The following is a 23697-nucleotide window of genomic DNA, read 5'->3' on the forward strand; positions in this document are numbered from 1 at the left end:
TAGGGGGCAGGGATACCGATTTCTGGATCATTGGGACAGGTGTAACCTGTGCAAAAAGAATGGGTTGCATTTGAATCCCAGGAGGACCAATATCCTGGTGGGGACGTTTGCTAAGGCTGTTGGGGAGAGTTGAAACTAGAATTGCTGGGGGGTGGGAACTGAACTGAAGTGACGGAGGAAAGGGAGGTTGGCTCACAAATAGAGAAAGCTTGGAGACAGTGCGAAAGGGAGGATAGACAGGTGATAGAGAAGGGGCAAGTTTGAGATGTGTCTATTTTAATGCGAGGAGTATTATGAATAAAGCGGATGAGCTTTGAGTGTGGATCAGCACTTGGAGCTATGATGTTGTGGCCATTACAAAAACTTGGATGGTCCAGCGGCAGAAATGGCTATTTCAAGTGCCAGGCTTTGGATGTTTCAGAAAGGACAGGGAAGGAGGCAAAAGAGGTGGGGGTGTGGCACTGTTGATCGGAGATAGTGTCACGGCTGCAGAAAAGGAGGAATTCATGGAGGGGTTGTCTACAGAGTCTCTTTGGGTGGAAGTTAGGAATAGGAAGGGGCCAATAACTCTACTGGGTGTTTTTTTATAGACCACCCAATAGTAACAGAGACATCAAGGAGCAGAAAGGGAGACAGATTCTGGAAAGGAGCAATAATAACAGGGTTGTTGTGGTGGGAGATTTTAATTTCCCAAATATTGATTGGCATCTCCCTAGAGTGAGGGGTTTAGATGGGGTGGAGTTTGTTAGATGTGTTCAGGAAGGTTTCTTGACACAATATGTAGATAAGCCTACAAGAGGAGAGGCTGTACTTGATCTGGTATTGGGAAATGAACCTGGTCAGGTGTCAGGTCTGTCAGTGGGAGAGCATTTTGGAGATGGTGATCATAATTCTATCTCCTTTACCATAGCATTGAAGAGGGAAAGGAACAGACAAGTTAGGGAAATGTTTAATTGGAGAAAGGGGAAATATGAGGCTATCAGGCAGGAACTTGGAGGCATAAATTGGAAACAGATGTTCTCAGGGAAACATTCGGAAGAAATGTGGCAGGGGATATTTGTTCAGGGGATATTTGCGTGGGGTTCTGCATGGGTACATTCCAATGAGGCAGGGAAAGGATGGTAGGGTATAGGAACCGTGGTGTACAAAGGCTGTTGTAAATGTAGTCAAGAAGAAAAGAAAAGCTTACGAAAGGTTCAAAAAAACTAGGTAATGATAGAAATCTAGAAGATTATAAGGCTAGCAGGAAGGAGCTTAAGAATGAAATTAGGAGAGCCAGAAAAGACCATGAGAAGGCTTTGGCAGACAGGATTAAGGAAAACCCCAAGGCATTCTACAAGTATGTGAAGAGAAAGAGGATAAGATGCAAGAGAATAGGACCAATCAAGTGTGAGAGTGGAAATGTGTGTATGAAACCAGAAGAGATAGCAGAGGTACTTAATGAATACTTTGCTTCAGTATTCACTATGGAAAAGGATCTTGGCGATTGTAGGGATGACTTGCAGCGGACTGAAAAGCTTGAGCAGGTAGATATTAAGGAAGAGTATGTGCAGGAGCTTTTGGAAAGCGTCAAGTTGGATAAGTCACTGGGACCGGACGGGATGTACCCCAGGCGACTGTGGGAAGCAAGGGAGAAGATTGCTGAGCCTCTGGCGATGATCTTTGCATCATCAATGAGGACAGGAGAGGTTCCGGAGGATTGGAGGGTTGCGGACATGGTAACCTTATTCAAGAAAGGGAGTAGGGATAGCCCAGGAAATTATGGACCAGTGTCCCTTAATTCAGTGGATTGCCAGTTGATGGAGAAGATCCTAAGAGGCAGGATTTATGAACATTTGGAGAGGTATAATATGATTAGGAATAGTCAGCATGGCTTTGTCAAAGGCAGGTCGTGCCTTACGAGCATGATTGAATTTTTTTGAGGATGTGACTAAACACATTGATGAAAGTAGAGCCGTTGATGTAGTGTATATGAATTTCAGCAAGGCATTTGGTAAGGTACCCCATGCAAGGCTTATTGAGAAAGTAAGGAGGCATGGGATCAAAGGGGACATTGCTTTGTGGATCCAGAACTAACTTGCCCACAGAAGACAGAGAGTGGTTGTAGCCGGTCATATTCTGCATGGAGGTCGGTGACCAGTGGTGTGCCTCAGGGATCTGTTCAGCAACCCCTACTCTTTGTGATTTTTATAAATGACCTGGACGAGGAAGTGGAGGGATGGGTTAGTAAATTTGCTGATGACACAAAGGTTGGAGGTGTTGTGGATAGTGTGGAGGGCTATCAGCAGTTACAGTGGGACATTGATAGGATGCAAAACTGGGCTGAGAAGTGGCAGATTGAGTTCAACCTAGGTAAGTGTGAGGTAGCTCATTTTGGTAGGTCAAATATGATGGCAGAATATAGCATTAATAGTAAGACTCTTGGCAGTGTGGAGGATCAGAGGGATCTTGGGGTCCGAGTCCATAGGACACTCAAAGCTGATACGCAGGTTGACTCTGTGGTTAAGAAGGCATATAGTGCATTGGCCTTCATTAATCGTGGGATTGAATTTAGGAGCTGAGAGGTAATGTTGCAGCTATGTAGGACCCTGGTCAGACCTCACTTGGAGTACTGTGCTCAATTCTTGTCGCCTCACTTCAGGAAGGACGTGGAAACCATAGAAAGTATGCAGAGGAGATTTATAAGGATGTTGCCTGGATTGGGGAGCGTGCCTTATAAGAATAGGTTGAGTGAGCTTGGCCTTTTCTCCTTGGAGCAACGGAGGATGAGAGGTGACCTGATAGAGGTGTACAAAATAATGAGAGGCATTGAGCATGTGAATAGTCAGAGGCTTTTTCCCAGGGCTGAAATGGCTAGCACGAGAAGGCACGGTTTTCTGGTGCTTGGAAGTAGGTATAGAGGAGATGTTGAGGGCAAGTTTTTTTACGTAGAGAGTGGTTGGTGAGTGCATGGAATGGGCTGCTGGCAACAGTAGTGGAGGTGGAAACAATGAGGTCTTTTAAGAGACTCCTGGACAGGGACATGGAGCTTAGAAAAATAGAGGGCTATGGGTAAGCCGGGGTATTTCTAAGGTAAGGACATATTCAGCACAGTTTTGTGGGCTGAAGGGCCTGTATCGTGCTGCAGGTTTTCTATGTTTCTATAGTAATTTCATTTGCACTGGTAAATGACTCGGCGTGTTTTTGACCACTGTATATATTTACCTTCCATGTAAAAGTGGTATACCCTCAAAGGAAATAAGGTTATCTCCTCTCCCCAGGTTTGTCTATAATATAGCTTAAGGTATATTTGGACATTAGGCAGATTGAGTGAGGGTGAGGAAAATTCATAAACTTCAAAATGAAACCCTAGCTCTCAGAAATCTGTCCATGACTGAAGGAAATTTGGAAATGATAGGTAAGTGAGGGATGGAGCATCTAAAATGCTTACTTCAGGTAAATTAGAGAAATGATTTTTCTAAATCCCAGTTTGTTTAAGTATAGGAGGAGTTCATGCAGTAGTATGAGTTTTCTTCTTGCTCTGAATTAACGTAGCTTGTTTTGAGATTGAGGTCTTGATTGATCATTAGTTAATAAATGCTTCAAACTTGAGCTGTGGTGATCTGTAGCTTAGACTTGTTCAACCTTTGAAGGTTGTTTCTCATAATTACTGGATTGCATTGCTAGAGCCTGCAGGACAGCAAAAATGGCATCTTTCCAATTGCCTTGCCCAACTTGTTAGTTAACTGTAATACAACTTTGATTGGACACAATGAATATTAACAACTCTTAATCCTACAAAATTTGGGTACTTTGTCACAAAGACAGTAAGATCAAGGTTCCAGAATTAATTCTTTTTGGACTGGAATCTTTTGCATTTATAATACCCTGTCTTGTTACCTCAGAATTCTTGATCTGAAGAATAAAATAAACCAGTGATCTACAACTAGATTACAACTGAATGAAATGTGGTGGAAAGATGTTCAAAATCAGAATCAGGTTTACTTTCACTGATGTACGGGTTGTTAAGAAATTTTTTTTTGCAGCAGTACAGCGCAAAACATAATTACTATTAGTTACAATAATAAGTAAATAGTGAAAAAGGAATAGTGCGATAGTGTTCGTAGGTTTGTAGAGCCATGCACTAAGATTGAGTGGCCTGACACTTATTAGATAGGGTGCAGAAAGAAATTTAAATGTCATGTATTGCTTCTTGCTTAACATATCCACGGAGCCATAAGATCATGTTGGAGCTGTCAGGAAGAGAGATGCTCCTTTACAGGGAGGGTTTTTTTCTCTATTGCTTTATCTTGCAAATTTCTGCTGGCTGGTAGAGGGTGCAAAGAATGCAGAAAGGAACACACAAAAAGGACAGCTGTTAGAGCACAGTAATTCTTCTCACTTAATTACTTATGTATTAATTCTTTAATTTTTTTTCAGGCATATCCAAGATCAAAAGAGATATTGTATTTGCTGCAAGTCTTTACTTATAATTTTTTTTAAAAAAGGCACTGTCAATAACACTTACATTTGGGCTGAGACAGACATTAAATCACAACGTTTGCAAGGACCCACGAAAAGACCAGTCTTGAATAAACAGTCAACAACTGAGCATTGTCAGAATTTTGAAAGATGTTTTATTTTCCATTGAATTTATATATAGTGTGGTCCTCAAGGACCGAAAAGCAAACTTCAGTATTGAAACTGCACATGGGAAAACATTGCTGTTATTTTAATAAACATTTTTACATCTTGAACTACTGTGTGACAATTTATTTCAATGATAAAAGCTTTTTATAAGGAAAGGCACAGTATTAATTAAAATACCTGTATTCATAAACAAAATGTAAATTGTTATATAGGTGTATGTTTATAACATGGGGTGGATTCCAAGAGTATATAGCAGGTGTCTATTCATAAAGATAGTTATCTACTTAAGTGACTAGGTGTTTTACTCTGGAAATATGCTTTAAGTTTCATAACACGTACATTCATTGACACCTGCAACAATTCTTTACTGTTGATTATTCCTGGCATAATGGTTTCCTTGTGTTTCATGCAAAGCTGCGTGTGAACTTTCCTCATCTTTTGGTAAAATGCTGCGGTGTTTCTTTTTGAAAAAATCTGACACAAACAGCACCTAGTTGAAAAAATATATAGTATTAGATCACAAACGAGAAAATCTGGAGATGCTATTAATTCAAGCAACACACACAAAATGCTGGAGGAACTCAGCAGGTCAGGTGCCATCTACGGGAAACGTTCCAGCCTGAGACCCTTCAGCAGGACAGGAGAAAGAAAGAGTAGATTTAAAAGGTGAGGGAGAAACACAAGGTGATGCATAGAATTAATTATTATTTTCATCTCTCCTAAACTACATTCAAACATACAGTCAGAGTCACTGAAATAGGTTCATTCAGCCCAACACATCTCCATGCTAACCAAGAAGCTATTTGCCTGCATTTAGCCCACATCCCTGTGAATTTTTCACTATCAGAACTGGCCATGTATGTTTAGTGAAATATATGTGGTATGAAAACTGCAGAAGATACATAGGCAGAAGCAGAGAAGTGGAAAATGGGATTCAGAACGTGTGTGAGGTAGTACATTTGGAGAAGGAAGAACAAGGAAATAATGGAATGAAAAGCAGTTCATAAAGTGTAGTGTGAAGTAGGAGGGCTTTGTGGGTGAACACAGATCTTTAGATTTAGCAGGATGTAGAAAATGTTAAGGTAGCATATGGAATGCGTGTCCTTTTTGATGTTGGTATGTAAGTTACAACAGAACAATATGACACGGTTAGTTAAAAGGGATTTAAGGAGTTCTTTTAAATGTTTGACAAAGTGTGAGGTAATGCATTTTGGGAAGATGGATTCCTTGTAAGACACAGGAAATGGCTGGGTCCTTTAGGAGCACTGATGTGCAGAGAGGTCTTGGGATGCCAGTCCATAGCAGGTGGAAAGGGTAGTGCATAAGGTACACCTGGCTTCATTGGCTGAAGGATTGGGAATTCACTTAGCTGTATAAAATTGGTTAGGCCAGACTTTTTTGTGTATTGTTCTGGTTGCTACATTGTAAGAAGGATGTGGTAGCAACAGAGGCAGAGGAGATTCACCAGGATGGTGCCTGCAAGTTATAAAGAGAGATTGGAAAGGCTGGAATGAAGGTGACCTTACTTCAGTTCATTAAATTACGGACAGGATAGATGGTCAATTTTTTCCATGGGAATTGAGTCCAGAAATAGCACAAATTTTAGGTGAGAGGAAAAAGAAACAGGGGGGCACAGGTTAAAAGTGAAACTAAAGTTTAAAGGAGATTTCAGGATTAAGATTTTCCACACACTTAAAAATTTACATATTATTTAACTATTTATGATTTTATATTGCTATATTTATACTCTGTCCTTGGTGCAACTGTAACGAAACCAAATTTCCCTCGGAATCAATAAAGTATGACTATAACATTGACAAAGTGTGGTTATCTAGAGGAGGATACAATTACAACATTTAAAAGGTTTTTGATAGGAAAACTGTAGAAACATAGAGGTTTAATACAGGGATTAACATAGACATTGCAACCAGCATGGACGGGGTGGACAGTAAGACCCCATTTCTGTGCTGCGATTCTAGCATTCAATGTTTACACAAAATGCCAACATTTGTAATTTCTCCTTGAACTGAATGGCTTGTCAAGACAATTTAGCTGGAGATTGTTAGGACTAGAAGCTGATGAAGGACTAAGCAGGTGGGGATTGGCAGGCTTCCATCCCGGAAGGACACTCGTGAACCAGATTATAACAATCTGGTTTTGTTACCAAGGCCATCTCATTCTTAATTCTAAAGTTGTTCTAAGTAAATGAATTTTCAATCAGAGGTGGGGTTTAGGTGTGTGAAGTTGAGAAGTGTACGTGGGGTGAATATTTCCCCCAGCAGAGAGACCATGAGGCGTAAAAACAATATTCAGAGTCATAGAGCACCACAGCACAGTAACAGACCCTTCAACCCAACTAATCTGCACCAAACTATTTTTCTGCCTAGTCCCATCAACCCATCCCTGGACCATAGCCCTCCATGCCCCTCCCATCCATGTACATGTCCAAACCTCTCCTAAATGCTGTAATTGAACCAGTTTGCACCACCTGGAAAGACCAGGAAGATGGTAGGGATCTAAGGTACACTGTTTGAAAAAGGATGATGGAGGCAATTATCCTCATCGCATGAATCTGAGCACTGGCCAGTAGAGATACTAACTGCTGAGAAATAGCACAAGGGGCCAAATGACCATCTCCTGCACCATAAATTTCTACCACTCAGTGTGTTTAGATTTTGAATTACGTTATTTAAAACAGAATTCAGGAATAAACCATCACAGAGAAGTCTATGAACTGACAGAATACACAGTCCCTGGACATATTCACTGTACTGTTCAAAAGAAAGATAAATCAATTAAACAATTGGCTGGCCCTGCAAGTATCCAGCTTGCTGACAGTAACACTACCCACCTCCACTGGTCCAGATGCAAAGGACATCGTACTGGCCTTCTGTGTCCAGGGGCAACCTCCCCCAAATACCCAGATGGCCTTTGACAGACGAAGCAGTAAAGCAGTTTTAAGTTCCTAAATTTCTCTAATATTCACAAGCAATTCTGAACATGGTCAGATCAAATCATTAGAATGCTAAAGCACTGGCTGAGAACCACCACTGGAAAGAACGGAGTCCCTACCCTAATGCAGCTCCAGTTCTAGTATCAATCTCTGCCCGTGGTCCACAATAACAGGTGGGGATAACTCAGTCACCAAGTCCAATGCTTACAGTCAGTCCCATATCCATGATTTGCTTACTATGGATGGGGATCCATCAATATCTTCTTTTCAGATATTGCCAAACGTTTTGAACATTTTCAGCATTTTTATTATTTCTGAATTTCCAGAAAATTATGTATATTTACTTTAATGGTAAACCATTTTATTGAAGACAATGCAATAAAGGAGGAACTTGTTTCTACTTACAACTAGTATTGCTGCAATCGCTCCCTCTATGAGTCCAGTTAACACATCACTCCAGTGATGTTTATAATCAGACACACGTGAAAATCCCACATAAACTGAAGCTGCGATTAAACCAAACTGAAGTGTTGGACGCAGCAGTCTGGACCAGTCACCCACCATCCGTGCCTGCAGGTAAAGCTGATGAAAAAAAGTAAACTTTGGTTAAATCTAGAATATGTTTTACTAAGTTATTAACATGAGTTTTTTTAGTAACTAAAACAAACCCTCTCACTGATTGATCATTATACTTTAATCGATCTGGTCTGGAATGTCCACCTCTACTTAATAATTTACTTTGCACTACTATTCTCAAACTCAAAGGTCTTGTTCTCACTTATGGTGAAAACCCTTTGAGGAAAGTTCTTTTATTTCAACGTCCAAGGCAAGCTGTATTTAGGATTAAAATATGAAAAATAATTATATAATACTGTAAACAACAGGAATTCTGCAGATGCTGGAAATTCAAGCAACACACATCAAAGTTGCTGGTGAATGCAGCAGGCCAGGCAGCATCTGTAGGAAGAGGTGCAGTCGACGTTTCGGGCCGAGACCCTTCGTCAGGACTAACTGAAGAAAGAGTTAGTAAGAGATTTGAAAGTTGGAAGGGGAGGGGGAGATCCAAAATGATAGGAGAAGACAGGAGGGGGAGGGATGGAGCCAAGAGCTGGACAGGTGACTAGTAAAGGGGATATGAGAGGATCATGGGACAGGAGGTCCCGGAAGAAAGACAAGGGGGGGGGGGAACCCAGAGGATAGGTAAGGGGTATATTCAGAGGGACAGAGGGAGAAAAAGGAGAGTGAGAGAAAGAATGTGTGTATAAAAATAAGTAACAGATGGGGTACGAGGGGGAGGTGGGGCATTAGCGGAAGTTAGAGAAGTCGATGTTCATGCCATCAGGTTGGAGGCGACCCAGGAATATAGAAACATAGAAAATAGGTGCAGGAGTAGGCCATTCGGCCCTTCAAGCCTGCACCGCCATTTATTATGATCATGGCTGATCATCCAACTCAGAACCCAGCCTTCCCTCCATATCCCCTGACCCCTGTAGCCACATGGGCCATATCTAACTCCCTCTTAAACATAGCCAATGAACTGGCCTCAACAGTTTGCTGTGGCAGAGAATTCCACAGATTCACCACTCTCTGTGTGAAGAAGTTTTTCCTAATCTCGGTCCTAAAAGGCTTCCCCTCTATCCTCAAACTGTGACCCCTCGTTCTGGACTTCCCCAACATCGGGAACAATCTTCCCGCATCTAGCCTGTCCAATCCCTTTAGGATCTTATACGTTTCAATCAGATCCCCCCTCAATCTTCTAAATTCCAACGAGTACAAGCCCAGTTCATCCAGTCTTTCTTCATATGAAAGACCTGCCATCCCAGGAATCAATCTGGTGAACCTTCTTTGTACTCCCTCTATGGCAAAGATGTCTTTCCTCAGATTAGGGGACCAAAACTGCACACAATACTCCAGGTGTGGTCTCACCAAGGCCTTGTACAACTGCTGGACCCGGAGGCTGGTGGGACCCGGAGGCTGGTGGGGTGTTAGGTGAGGACCAGGGGAACCCTATTCCTTGGGGGGGGGGGCTTCCCTTCCTCCACTATCAACTCTGCTCTTAAACGCATCTCCCCCATTTCACGTACATCTGCTCTCACTCCATCCTCCCGCCACCCCACTAGGAATAGGGTTCCCCTGGTCCTCACCTACCACCCCACCAGCCTCCAGGTCCAACATATTATTATCCGTAACTTCCGCCACCTCCAACGGGATCCCACCACTAAGCACATCTTTCCCTCCCCCCCCCCGCCTTCTGCAGGGATCACTCCCTACGCGACTCCCTTGTCCATTCGTTCCCGCCCCATCCCTCCCCACTGATCTCCCTCCTGGCACTTATCCGTGTAAGCGGAACAAGTGCTACACATGCCCTTACACTTCCTCCCTCACCACCATTCAGGGCCCCAAACAGTCCTTCCAGGTGAGGCAACACTTCACCTGTGAGTCGGCTGGGGTGATATACTGCGTCCGGTGCTCCCGATGTGGCCTTTTATATATTGGCGAGACCTGACGCAGACTGGGAGACCGCTTTGCTGAACGCCTACGCTCTGTCCGCCAGAGAAAGCAGGATCTCCCAGTGGCCACACATTTTAACTCCACATCCCATTCCCATTCTGACATGTCTATCCACGGCCTCCTCTACTGTAAAGATGAAGCCACACTCAGGTTGGAGGAACAACACCTTATATTCCGTCTGGGTAGCCTCCAACCTGATGGCATGAACATCGACTGCTCTAATTTCTGCTAATGCCCCACCTCCACCTCGTACCCCATCTGTGACTTATTTTTATACACACATTCTTTCTCTCACTCTCCTTTTTCTCCCTCTGTCCCTCTGAATATACCCTTTACCCATCCTCTGGGTTCCCCCCCCCTTTGTCTTTCTTCCGGGACCTCCTGTCCCATGATCCTCTCGTATCCCTTTTGCCAATCACCTGTCCAGCTCTTGGCTCCATCCCTCCCCCTCCTGTCTTCTCCTATCATTTTGGATCTCCCCCTCCCCCTCCAACTTTCAAATCTCTTACTCACTCTTCCTTCAGTTAGTCCTGACGAAGGGTCGGCCCGAAACATCAACGGCACCTCTTCCTAGAGATGCTGCCTGGCCTGCTGCGTTCACCAGCAACTTTGATCTGTGTTGCTTATATAATACTGTAACTGGCTTTTCATTAAATGAATTAAATCTTTGTGACTGGTTTCAGGATTATGCACATTATTAAAATAAATATTACCATTACAGAGAATCTTGTGTATTGTTATGGTGTGATAAATCTCACCTTTCTATAACCTATAGCTGTGCAAAAATTAATGACACAGGTCTGGGTATTATGAGCCACTACTAAGGGGCTGCGATGGCTGGGTCTCGAGGAGGAACCAAGATCCTTTTAGAATCAAGAGAGATTTTATCTTCTCTATATTATATTTCTAATTTCACCACAAAGGCCTTTAACTATTAAGCACATCCTTGATACTTACACAGGTCTATAAATTGAACTCTACTTCATTAAGGAAAGCTTAAATAACAGTGGACTAGTGAATAGCATCTTGCTCCTGTTCACTCTGCCTTAAAATGTATTCCCTTCTTCCCTGAAGACTTGTACAGAAAGATGATTTCACAGGTACCAGCCAACAAACCAGAGTGAAACTCAGGTTCACACATGCACCGTGAAAGGAAATCAGTCGGGAGCCACAGGTTGCAGCTCTAAATATCCCATCCAATTCACCTTGTATGTGGTATTCCACTAGAAAATGTCATGGTATTTGTGCTTCAAAATAACCTTCAGCACACTGTTAAACCAAGAAGGGAAGTCCGCTCTCCATTCATTTGGAGAAGTGTGAATGTTCTTCCTTTAATCGGCTTTTAGCACATTTGGCACACAAAATACAGAATAAACCAAATCGAAATTTCTTTTTTTTTAAAACAGTAAATGGTTTACTTCAAATGAAAGGCAAGGAAGAGAAAACTAAAGTTCCGGGATTGATCTGAATTAAGAAAATTTTATTCCCTTTAATGTATTGCTTTTATGTGTTTTGAGGGCTTTTTCCTGGTTTTTGGCTTATTAATGATAGAAAGTTAAACAGAAGTCACTCCCTTTGCCACTTCTACTGCATTATAGTAAAAATGAAAGGAGCCTCGATTAGAGGATATAAGCAACATTCCAGAAATGGTTGTAGAACAAGATTGGAAGGTGTTAAGAATGTTTTTGGGGTTAGTAGGTATAGCAAATAAATTCAGCAAATGATCAGTTTTCTGATGTGAATATGAAATGTGGATTAAATCTAAAATGCAGCTCTGAACAATGGTTCCACAGAACCATGAACCACAGTTAATTGGAAGACCAGACAATACTGATTAAATTTGTTATCTGGACGTCTATCATGTAGGTGTGAAGAGGGAGGTGTGCAATTCAAAAGAAACTTTGTAACTGTGGAATTGTCATTGGATCTGTAGCATATAAAATGTTGTGCAGTGTTGGGTCAGGCTAGCCTTTGAGTCTCAATATGATGCCTGCTTCATAACAACCTGTACTTCTCTCCGGTGACTTTCTTCATGTGACAACAGAAGGAACTTGGAGAAATTACATTCACCAGAACAATGTTACTGAGCAAACTATTGGAGCAGTAGCTGACAAGCCCATGCCCTGATGGACTTCACCTGATGGTCTTAAAAGAAGTGGTTGCTTAGATGGTTGATGACTTGGTTTCAATTTCCAAAATTCCTTGGTCTAGGGAAAGATTTCATTAGATTGAGAGGTGTCCTAGTTCATGCACGAAGCAAATATCAGAACGTAGCTTCAGCGAGTTCTCGGGAAAGCCAGCAGAATGTTATCGTTTTATTGCTACGGAAATTGTATACACAAGTAGGGACAATGCACCCTAGTGCATCAGTATGTTCGTGAGCAACAACTGCAGTATTTTGTACAATGTTGGCCCAAGCTCCCAAACTTGGGCCTCTAAACCTCCTTCTGCAACCGGGTCCTTGACTTCCTCACCAGGAGACCACAGTCTGTGAGGATGGGAAGTAACATCTCCTGCTCGCTGACAATCAATACTGGTGCACCAGTATTGCAACAACAGCCTTGTACTCAACATCAGTAAGACAAAGGAATTGATTGTGGATTTCAAGAAGGTGAAGTCGAGGGAACACACCACATTCCTCATCAAGGGGTCAGCAGTGGAAAGGGTAAGCAGTTTCAAGTTCCTAGGTGTCAACATCTCTGAAGATCTATCCTGGGCCCAACGTATTGATGCAATTACAAAGAATGCATGACAGTGGCTATATTTCATTAGGAACTTGAGGAGACTTGGTATGTCACGAAAGATACTCACAAATGCAGAGAGTATTCTAACCGTTTGCATCACTGCCTGGTACAGAGGGGCCACTGCACAGGATCGGAAAAAGCTGCAGAAAGTTGTAGTCTCAGTCAGCTCCATCATGGGTGCCAGCCTCCCCAGCAGCGAGGCCACCTTCAAGAGATGTCTCAAAAAGATGGCATCTATCATTAAAGATCCCCATCAGCCAGGACGTGCTTTCGTCTCACTGCTACGATCAAGGAGGAGGTACAGGAGCCTGAAGACACACATTCAATGTTTCAGGAACAGCTTCTTCCCCTCCACCATCAGATTTCTGAATGGACAATGAACCCATGAACACTATCTCACTATTTTTTCCTCTATTTTTGACCTACTTATTTACTTTTTATGTATATATATTTATTATTGTAATTGATAGTTTTTATTATGTATTGCAATGTACTGTTGTTGCAAGACATCAAGTTTCACGACATAAGACAAAGGACCAGAAGTAGGCCATTCGGCCCATCGAGTCTGCTCCGCCATTTTATCATGAGCTGATCCATTTTATCCTATTTAGTCCCACTGCCCCGCCTTCTCACCATAACCTTTGATGCCCTGGCTACTCAGATACCTATCAATCTCTGCCTTAAATACACCCAATGACTTGGCCTCCACTGCTGCCCGTGGCAACAAATTCCATAGATTCACCACCCTCTGACTAAAAAAATTTTTTCGCATTTCTGTTTTGACATGCCAGTGATATTAAACCTGATTTTGATTCTGATTCTAATTCTTTTAATCGAGGTAGCTTACATTATCTGGAGTGGCCAGGTTACCTTATGAGAAATGGTTGGATGGGCTAGGCTTGCACCTGCTAGAGTTTAAAAGAGCGAGAAGTGAGCTGTTTGGAACACACAAGATCCCAAAGAGTCCAAACAGGAAGAGGGCTGGGAAGAACAAAGATGAGGCAATTTTCTTCTCTCAACGGATGCATTGTTTGAAATCCTACCCTAAAAAGATAGCGGAAGCAGAGTTGCTGAATATGTTTAAGGCAAAGCCAGATAAATGTTTGCTTATCAAGGGGGTGAAATGGGGAGACAGGAAAACAGAGGTAAGGTTACAATGAGGTCAGTCACAATTTTATTAAATGGCAGAGCAGACTGAGTAGCCTATCCCTTGCTCATAATTCATGTTTGCATATTCAAATAACTGCTACAAGGGAGTAAGATTACAGTATCTTGAATTATAATTTGCATTTTTGAAAGTAATTCTTGGAAGTTTAACTTAATTTAATAATGTACTTAAACATAGCAATTTCCTTTCAACAAATTCATCTTAGCAAGTCAATGCTGTCTCAAAGTGCAATCCCGTTTTTACACTAATTTTCTCTGTAACCATTCTTTCTATATGAATTACCGAGGAGAATTTTACATTGAAACTACGACCACTTTGCCCTCAGGCTCAGCAGCAAAATTCAGCTGGATGACACCAACTGACATTCTGAGCAGGAACCACCAGGGGGCGATAGTTGAATCAATACAGTGTAAAAAGTCACTCCTTCACCAAGTACAGCTGGACAAAGTACCTCTGGACAAACTGCAAGAACTAAATGCTGTCATTGTTGAACTAGGGCCAAACAATATTGTTTTTAACATTGCAAAAATGAAATACAATTTTAAAATATTTGGAAAATTCAACTTAGCGTGCAACTTCCCGAGGTTAGTGGAAAGCTCCATAAGAACAGCAAACATCTGGGTACTTACAAATTCTCTAAATATAATAAAATGTCAGAGTGCTGACCAACAAACTATTGAGTAATAATGAGAGAGGCTAGGCACAGTCCCTGATTGAAAACCTGGGGAAGAATACTGCAGTGAATGCACGCTGTCACATAAGGTTGAATGTAGTTGTGGAGGCAGACTAGGCAGAAGCAATTAACTGATTAGTAGATGACACCAGGATTTGAATTTAGGGGTACACAGAAACTCTTGAGCATGGAATCGGAATTAAGCTTAATACCACTGACGTACATCATGAAATTTGTTGTTTTGCAGCACAGCAGCAGAACAGGGCAATACATAAAAATATTATGAATTACAAACCAAGTAACAAATTACCTATTTAATTGAAATACAGAACAAATTAGACCACAATCAATAGCACTGCAGTACAATAAATCTGTGTATTATTTCCCGATAGTTATCGACGGTAGAGTTCATTCAGGGTATTCAATGAACAAGACCAGCGCAGGGACCCAGTGCAGATAATGGACTGCCATCATACAGTGCTGTTGGTATAGGGGTACAGATAAACTGTTTAGTATGTTGTAGTTGTGAAATCATTTCATTTTCATTCCTGGCCGTTTCTGTCACTTCCAAGCCTCAATGCTTGAAACCATAGTGAGAAAAAAAGTTCTGAAATGTCTTACTGCGTATTTCTCACCAGCAATCAGTGACAAAAATCACTGCTTTTTGAACAGAAACAGAAGCAACTGACGCTATTTAAAGATTTCACTCTAAGCACGGTGCAGTGTCTAACAGCTACACAATTGCACACGACTGATGCTAGTTAGAAACTTTTTGGCAACAGTCTCATGTCCCAATTAAGCAGCACTTTATTCCAAATAAGCAAGGGAATCCTGCCAATTTTCTTGATCAGTTTTCCTTCTTTACGAGTTGTCCTGAAGAAGCAGCTGTCCCGATTAACCAATGGCCCAATTAACTGGAAACCACTCTCTGCCATTTCATCATCGTAGATCTATTTCCCTTTCAACCCATTCTCCTGCCTTCTCCCCATAATGGTTCATGCCCTGACTGATCAAGAATCTATCAACCTCCTCCTTAAATACACCCAGTGAACTGGCCACCACACGCGGCTGTGGCAACAAAATCCACAGATTCACCACCCTCTGGCTAAAGGAATTCCTCACCTCCATTCTAAATGGAGGACTCTCTATTCTGAAGCTGTGCCCTCTGGTCTCAGACTCCCCCACCATAGGAAACGTCCTCTCCACATACACACTATCTGGACCTTTCAACAATCAATAGTTTTCAATGAGACTTCCCCCTCCACCTCATTCTAAAAGCACAGAGTAATCAATTGCTCCTGAAACGACAAGCCCTTCATTCCCAGAATCATTCTCGTGAACTTCCTCTAAACCCTCTCCAATGCCAGCACTTTCTTTCTTAAATTAAGGGCCCAAAACTGCTCACGATACTCCAAGTGAGGTCTCACCAGTGCCTTATAAACCCTCAGCATCACATCCTTACTCTTATATTCTAGTCCTCTCAAAATGAATGCTAACATTTCATTTACCCTCCTCATGGCCGACTCAACCTGCAAATTAACCTTTAAGGAATCCTGCAAGTGGACTCCCAAATCCTTTTGCACCTAGGACTTTCTCCACATTAGAAATATAGTCTACGCTTTTATCCCTTCTACCAAACTGCATGACCATACACTTCCTGACACTGTATTCCCTCTGCCACTCCTTTGCCCAGTCTCCTAATCTGTCTAAACCCTTCTGCTGCTTCCATTTCCTCAACCCTACCTGCCCCTCCACCTACCTTCATATTGTCCACAAACTTGGCCACAAAGCCATCAACACCATCATCCAAATCATTGACATAAAAAGAAGCGGTTCCAAACCCAATCCCACTACTCACTGGCAGCCAACCAGTAAAGGCCTCCTTTGTTCCTACTCTTTGTCTCCTGCCAATCAGCCAATGCTCTACCCATGCTAGAATCTTTCCTGTCATACCATGGGCTCTTATCGTGTTAAGCAGCCTCATGTGCAGCAGCTTACCAAAGGCCTTCTGAAAATCCGAGTACACAACATCGACCCATTCTCCTTTGTCTATCCTCCTTGTTATTTTCTTAGTGTCAACAGATTTGTCAGGCAAGATTTTCCATTGAGAAAACCATGCTGACTATTTTATCAGATAGATTAAATAAACAGTGCAAAAAGAGAGCAAAAATAGCGAGGTAGTGTACATAGATTGGTTCATTGTTCATTCAGAAATCTGATAGCAAAGGGGAAGAAGCTGTTCCTAAAACATTGTATGTTTTCATAGGACAGCGGAACTGGATGGTAGTGTTTGAGCATGTAAGGTTGGATATTATGGTATTATTACAGCTGTGAGGCTAACACTGGAGTAAGTCTGCCTTGTGGTAACTTTAACACCAAGAGTGTGAGATAATGGCAGAGGCAGATAGACAACTGCACCAAAGTCAATTGAAAAAGACTTCCTTAAAGAGTTTCAAGGTTATAATAATTTCCATCAGCTTGCTTGCAAACCAGATGCAGATTTCTCAATGCACTGCATATGTTTCAGATTAATTGGGTAGAGTTCCAAAACCCAAATATTGTGCTCCAAAGCTGTTTCTAGCTCTCATTCTATCAAATTGTGCTGGCTTGTCAAAGAAGACACGAAAATCATGGTTTAGTTATCCAGTTTCAAACAAAAATAGCTGAGACTTGCCCTTAGGAAAATCCACGTTATCAGATCAATGGAATTGAACTGAATTGGGCACAAGAAATTCATTCTGAATGTTGCTGTTAACCGTATAAAGTTTTGAAATTAAACAATTAAGTATTTGCCATATAAATGGTCTATAAAAGATAAATTTCTCTTAATAGCATCTTAATGTGCTTTTTGTTTAGTTCTAATCAACTCCCCCTTCTATGGAATCTTTTTGAAAATTCAGGGCAGCTCACGCAAACTAACATTCAGCTTCAATTATACTTGCACGGAACACATAATGACATGCAGCTATTAAAACCTCACCAACAAACTTTACAAGTTTTAAATTCTAACATTTTGGTGGGGGAGGGGTGGCATTTCAACTTTTTTTTTCAAAACTACAGGTCCAAAGAAATATACATTTTTGAGTCCAAATATAGTAATTTATATTCATGCTACACAATCCTGAAAATTCAGGAATATGCTAAGCAGTACTTTCCTTAATTCACACTGCTTCCTGTTCAACTATTCATGAAAACCATGCTTTACGTTACTGGGAGAAAGTTGTTTAGAGATAGAGAGTATAGCCTACAAACCGGACCCACTTGGACATAATTTTCAATGCTTAAAGTACACATATTAACTTTTGAGGACGTTTTGAATCATGTCCATCAGAAATTTGACCAGTTGCAATTCTCCTAGCTCAGGGTGTTATTTGCACATGTGACATCATCAGACAGAGCAACACTCATTTCTTAATGTCTTATATTGCAGACATCCCACCTTGCTCCTGAGTCCTGGCCCAAGACAATCATGGGTAGTAATCTGCCTCAACACTATTTTCCTGCCGTTTGTGTATATCTCTTGATTCCTTGAATATTCAGAAATCCATTACTCTGTTTAGAATGAACTTCGGGACAAAGCTTCCACAGACTGAAGGTTTAACACCTTCTCAATGAAATAAAAGTGCTTGGTTAGGGGCAAAATGCAATAATTTGGAAATGTTGCTAGTATGGCACCAGCAAGGTCAAAGGGTTTCAAGATTAATGACTTCAGGAGAACTCATTTCACTGACACCCCTCTTTACACTGGTACCACAGCAGTGGAAACTGAGAGCAGTTCCAACCAACTCTTGGGAGTGCACATCTCCAACAACCTCTCACGGTCCCAGAACACATCCTACACAGCCAGGAAAGCTCACCAACACCTCTACTTTCTGAGGAGGCTAAAGAGAGCTGGACTATACACATCTATACTCATATCCTCCTACAGGTGCTCCACAGTGAGCATCCTAATATACTCAAGCAACACACATCAAAGTTGCTGGTGAACGCAGCAGGCCAGGCAGCATCTGTAGGAAGAGGTGCAGTCGACGTTTCAGGCCGAGACCCTGAAACGTCGACTGCACCTCTTCCTACAGATGCTGCCTGGCCTGCTGCGTTCACCAGCAACTTTGATGTGTGTTGCTTGAATTTCCAGCATCTGCAGAATTCCTGTTGTTTGCATCCTAATATACTGCATCACTGTACAGAGACAGCACAGTGGCAGACAGAAAGACTCTACACCAGGTAGTCATATCTGCCCAATACCTCCGTGGCACCAGCCTTCCCACCATCAACATACATAGAGAAAGATGACGGAACAGGGTCAGCAACATCATGAAGGATTTCATCCACCTTGCCTAAGGACTGTTTGTCCCAATCCCATCAGGGAGGAGACTATATAGCAACCAGGCCAGGAGCACAGACTCAAAAACTTTCCCTAAGCAGTAAGGCTAATCAACATCTCTACCTACTAACCCACCCTTCCACACTTCTCAACCACGACTACTTTATCATTTCAAGTCAGAGTCACCCGATGTACAGACACTTCAGTGCGTAGCGTCATTCTGGCATGATTTGGTAGTGAGGGAAGGGGCTTGGGGGAGTTGGAGGTTTGGGGTTTGGTGTTCTCGTTGCTCCTTGGCAGTATTTGTTAATTTTTTTTCTCGTGTGGGGGGCTTGATTGTTTTGCCACTTGCAAGATTTGGGATTTTTTGCGCGCGGGAGATCGATGTTTTTCTTTGAATGACTTCCATGGTTGTTTTTGTTTCATGGCTGTCTGGAGAAGATGAATCTCAGAGTTGTATACTGCATTCATACTTTGATAATAAATGAACCTTTGAACCTTTATGGACATAACAATCAATCTATGTAAGCTATCTTATGTATTTATATTTATTGTATTTTTATTATTTTGTTCTTTATATTCCTGTGCTGCAGTGGATCTGGAGTAACAATTATTTTGCTCTTCTTTATACTTGTGTACTGGAAATGACGGCAGTGTGGTGTTAAGATACAGAAACAAGATTGCTAATTTATGGATCAAATGTAGACACTGATATAGCAAGCAAATGCCTGAAGCACAGGAAGTAGGCACAAGAATAAGATAAACAGTCAATGCAAAACAGCACTGTCAGCACAGAGCTAACTGGAGAAAGACCAGCAGAACTGGAAGGCAGAATGGCCCCTCACGCCTGCTCTTCTACTCAGTAAGATCACTGTTCATCCTAACTTGGCCACAGTTCCACATCCTTGCACATTCTCATAACCCTCAATTCCCCTAGAAACCAAAAATCTGTCTTCTTGCCCTTCAGTGTTTACTACAACTCAGTCTCCTCAGTCCCATGGGGCAGAAAACAAATAATTCACATCCCCAAGAGAGGAAATGTATCTCACCTCTGCCTTAGATGGGCACCCCCTTAATCTGAAACTATGCCCCAACCAGACATTCATCCTCCTGGCAGCCACCCGGCTAAGCCCCCTCAGAATGTGAAGTTTCAGTGAGCTCACCTCTCCTTCTTCCAACTGCAAAGAGTACAAGCATAATCTTTCCTTGTGAAACAGCCGCTTCATCCAGAGAATTATCTGAGTGAAATGACCCCACTGCAAATACACCACTGCTTGAATGAGATCACAACTAAACATAGTCCCCTCTACAAACGTCATGGCGTCTTCTGTTTTTCAATGAACGAATGACACCTGTTAAACTCACCTCAACATGTCTCTTACAGTCTTAACCCACCATGGGCAATAGAAAAGTCACTGTTGCAAACAGTGCAGCGAGCAACACTGTCATTATTTTTGAGGTCGACTGTAAAGCCTGCCCACAGAGAAAACTAATAGGTCTACATAGCAGGGGTCCACAACCGTTTTTGCACCGCAGACAGGTTTAATACTGACAATATTCTTGCGGACCGGCCGATGGGGGGTGGGGGTGTTAATCACAACCGGAATATAGGTGATAAGTCAATCACATCATAACATTTTAAGTAACTTTTGGATATTAAACACACAGTGCATATTTTCCCCGTATGAACATATAAAATCATTGCAACACACCAATATCGCTGAATCAGTGGGAGCCCTGGGCTTGTTTCCCTGCAACAAGACGGTCCTATCGAGGGGCGATGGGAGACAGCAATACTCGAAGGAGGTTCCTTATGTCCAGTCTATTCCACAATTTAGTTTTCATTGCATTCATTGCAGAAAACCCTGCTTCACAGAAATATGTTGGAAATGGAAGCAACGTTTTCAGTGCTTTCGTGGCTATCTCAGGATATTCAGCCTTGACATTAATCCAGAATGCCGGCAGAGATGTTATGTCAAACATACCTTTCAGCCCGCTGTCATTTGCAAGGTCAAGGAGTTGATCTTCTTCCCGCGCTGACATGGATGATTCACCAGGGACATTCACTAATGGGTCACGGACCCATTCCTTTGCTCGTCTCGGGTCACTAATGACCTCGCGTGTGTTAAAATTCAACAGTGCATGACAGGTAATGAGGAAAGGTGCAGCTGACTCATATTGTTTCATATCGCCAAATCACATTCTTTCCTCATGGACCGGTGGTTGGGACCACTCTTAGCATGAAGAGAGACCAATCAGGATGCTCGCTCTCCCTCTCCCTCTAAACAAAAATCTATTTCCGGGATATTGTATATAATTTCCGGGCGTCAGGGAGCCAATACTGAAATGCGGGAGACTCCCGGAACTTCCGGGAAAGGTGGGATGTCTGTATACTGTATTGTGGCAAAATGTCCAACCTACTCACAGCAATCATCAAATGGAGTTTAGTGAAGGACCGTTACCAGGATGTCGCTTTTGATTTGGTTTCTGACTGTGCCGGCTTGACCAAACTACTCATTACGATGCTGGAGACTGTTCATGGCAGCAGACAATTTACGGAAAATGGGATGTTGGTCTAAGAAAGAGCATCTGAGTACAAGAATAAAGATGTTTTTCTACAATTACATAGGGGCTGGAGAACCAAGTACAGTTTGGTCTTTTTTCCTCAGAGAAACTTGTTCTAAAGGAAGTGCAAGGAAAATTCATCAGACAGGTTCCTGCAATAGTAGGCTCGTCATATGAGGAGAGACTAAGAAGGCTAGGTGTCTCCTCAAGATTTTAGATAGATGAAAGATGAATTCGTTGAAATGCTCTACATTCCTAGAGAGATAATTAACAGGGTGGATATCAGGAGGCTACTTCCCTAGCTGAGGTCATGAAAGTATGGGATTACCATGCAGACTCTAGTGAGGAATTTCTTCATTGAAAGGGTCCAGTGTAGGTAGGCTCCTGAGTCCTGGCCCAAGACAATCATGGGTAGTAATCTGCCTCAACACTATTTTCCTGCTGTTTGTGTATATCTCTTGATACCTTAAATATTCAGAAATCCATTACTCTGTTTAGAATGAACTTCGGGACAAAGCTTCCACAGACTGAAGGTTTAACACCTTCTCAATGAAATAAAAGTGCTTGGTTAGGGGCAAAATGCAATAATTTGGAAATGTTGCTAGTATGGCACCAGCAAGGTCAAAGGGTTTCAAGATTAATGACTTCAGGAGAACTCATTTCACTGACACCCCTCTTTACACTGGTACCACAGCAGTGGAAACTGAGAGCAGTTCCAACCAACTCTTGGGAGTGCACATCTCCAACAACCTCTCACGGTCCCAGAACACATCCTACACAGCCAGGAAAGCTCACCAACACCTCTACTTTCTGAGGAGGCTAAAGAGAGCTGGACTATACACATCTATACTCATATCCTCCTACAGGTGCTCCACAGTGAGCATCCTAATATACTCAAGCAACACACATCAAAGTTGCTGGTGAACGCAGCAGGCCAGGCAGCATCTGTAGGAAGAGGTGCAGTCGACGTTTCAGGCCGAGACCCTGAAACGTCGACTGCACCTCTTCCTACAGATGCTGCCTGGCCTGCTGCGTTCACCAGCAACTTTGATGTGTGTTGCTTGAATTTCCAGCATCTGCAGAATTCCTGTTGTTTGCATCCTAATATACTGCATCACTGTACAGAGACAGCACAGTGGCAGACAGAAAGACTCTACACCAGGTAGTCATATCTGCCCAATACCTCCGTGGCACCAGCCTTCCCACCATCAACATACATAGAGAAAGATGACGGAACAGGGTCAGCAACATCATGAAGGATTTCATCCACCTTGCCTAAGGACTGTTTGTCCCAATCCCATCAGGGAGGAGACTATATAGCAACCAGGCCAGGAGCACAGACTCAAAAACTTTCCCTAAGCAGTAAGGCTAATCAACATCTCTACCTACTAACCCACCCTTCCACACTTCTCAACCACGACTACTTTATCATTTCAAGTCAGAGTCACCCGATGTACAGACACTTCAGTGCGTAGCGTCATTCTGGCATGATTTGGTAGTGAGGGAAGGGGCTTGGGGGAGTTGGAGGTTTGGGGTTTGGTGTTCTCGTTGCTCCTTGGCAGTATTTGTTAATTTTTTTTCTCGTGTGGGGGGCTTGATTGTTTTGCCACTTGCAAGATTTGGGATTTTTTGCGCGCGGGAGATCGATGTTTTTCTTTGAATGACTTCCATGGTTGTTTTTGTTTCATGGCTGTCTGGAGAAGATGAATCTCAGAGTTGTATACTGCATTCATACTTTGATAATAAATGAACCTTTGAACCTTTATGGATATAACAATCAAACTATGTAAGCTATGTTACATATTTATATTTATTGTATTTTTATTATTTTGTTCTTTATATTCCTGTGCTGCAGTGGATCTGGAGTAACAATTATCTTGCTCTTCTTTATACTTGTGTACTGGAAATGACGGCAGTGTGGTGTTAAGATACAGAAACAAGATTGCTAATTTATGGATCAAATGTAGACACTGATATAGCAAGCAAATGCCTGAAGCACAGGAAGTAGGCACAAGAATATAATAAAACAGTCAATGCAAAACAGCACTGTCAGCACAGAGCTAACTGGAGAAAGACCAGCAGAACTGGAAGGCAGAGTGGCCCCTCACGCCTGCTCTTCTACTCAGTAAG

General features: G+C 42.2%; 2 protein-coding genes across 4 annotated transcripts in view; one reads left to right on the forward strand and one right to left on the reverse strand.

The window, feature by feature from the left end:
• mtrex (Mtr4 exosome RNA helicase) overlaps positions 1 to 4558 on the forward strand; it is a 119316-nt gene extending 114758 nt beyond the window's left edge. Inside the window, exon 27 of the mRNA XM_063042929.1 lies at positions 4420 to 4558. Coding sequence (XP_062898999.1) covers positions 4420 to 4472 — 53 coding nt within the window. The 3' untranslated portion in view covers positions 4473 to 4558. The remainder of the gene's footprint in view (positions 1 to 4419) is intronic.
• plpp1a (phospholipid phosphatase 1a) overlaps positions 4538 to 23697 on the reverse strand; it is a 110037-nt gene continuing 90877 nt past the window's right edge. The window contains exons 5-6 of one of the 3 annotated variants that reach the window (XM_063042930.1): positions 7988 to 8164; positions 4538 to 5119 (exon numbers count right to left, since the gene is read on the reverse strand). In XM_063042930.1, the coding sequence (XP_062899000.1) occupies positions 4994 to 5119; positions 7988 to 8164 (303 nt within the window). In that variant the 3' untranslated portion in view covers positions 4538 to 4993. The remainder of the gene's footprint in view (positions 5120 to 7987; positions 8165 to 23697) is intronic. The other 2 variants (XM_063042932.1, XM_063042931.1) reach the window with 2 other exon arrangements.

Source organism: Mobula hypostoma, chromosome 3 (genome assembly GCF_963921235.1).
Source record: "Mobula hypostoma chromosome 3, sMobHyp1.1, whole genome shotgun sequence".
NCBI classification, from domain to species: domain Eukaryota; kingdom Metazoa; phylum Chordata; class Chondrichthyes; order Myliobatiformes; family Myliobatidae; genus Mobula; species Mobula hypostoma.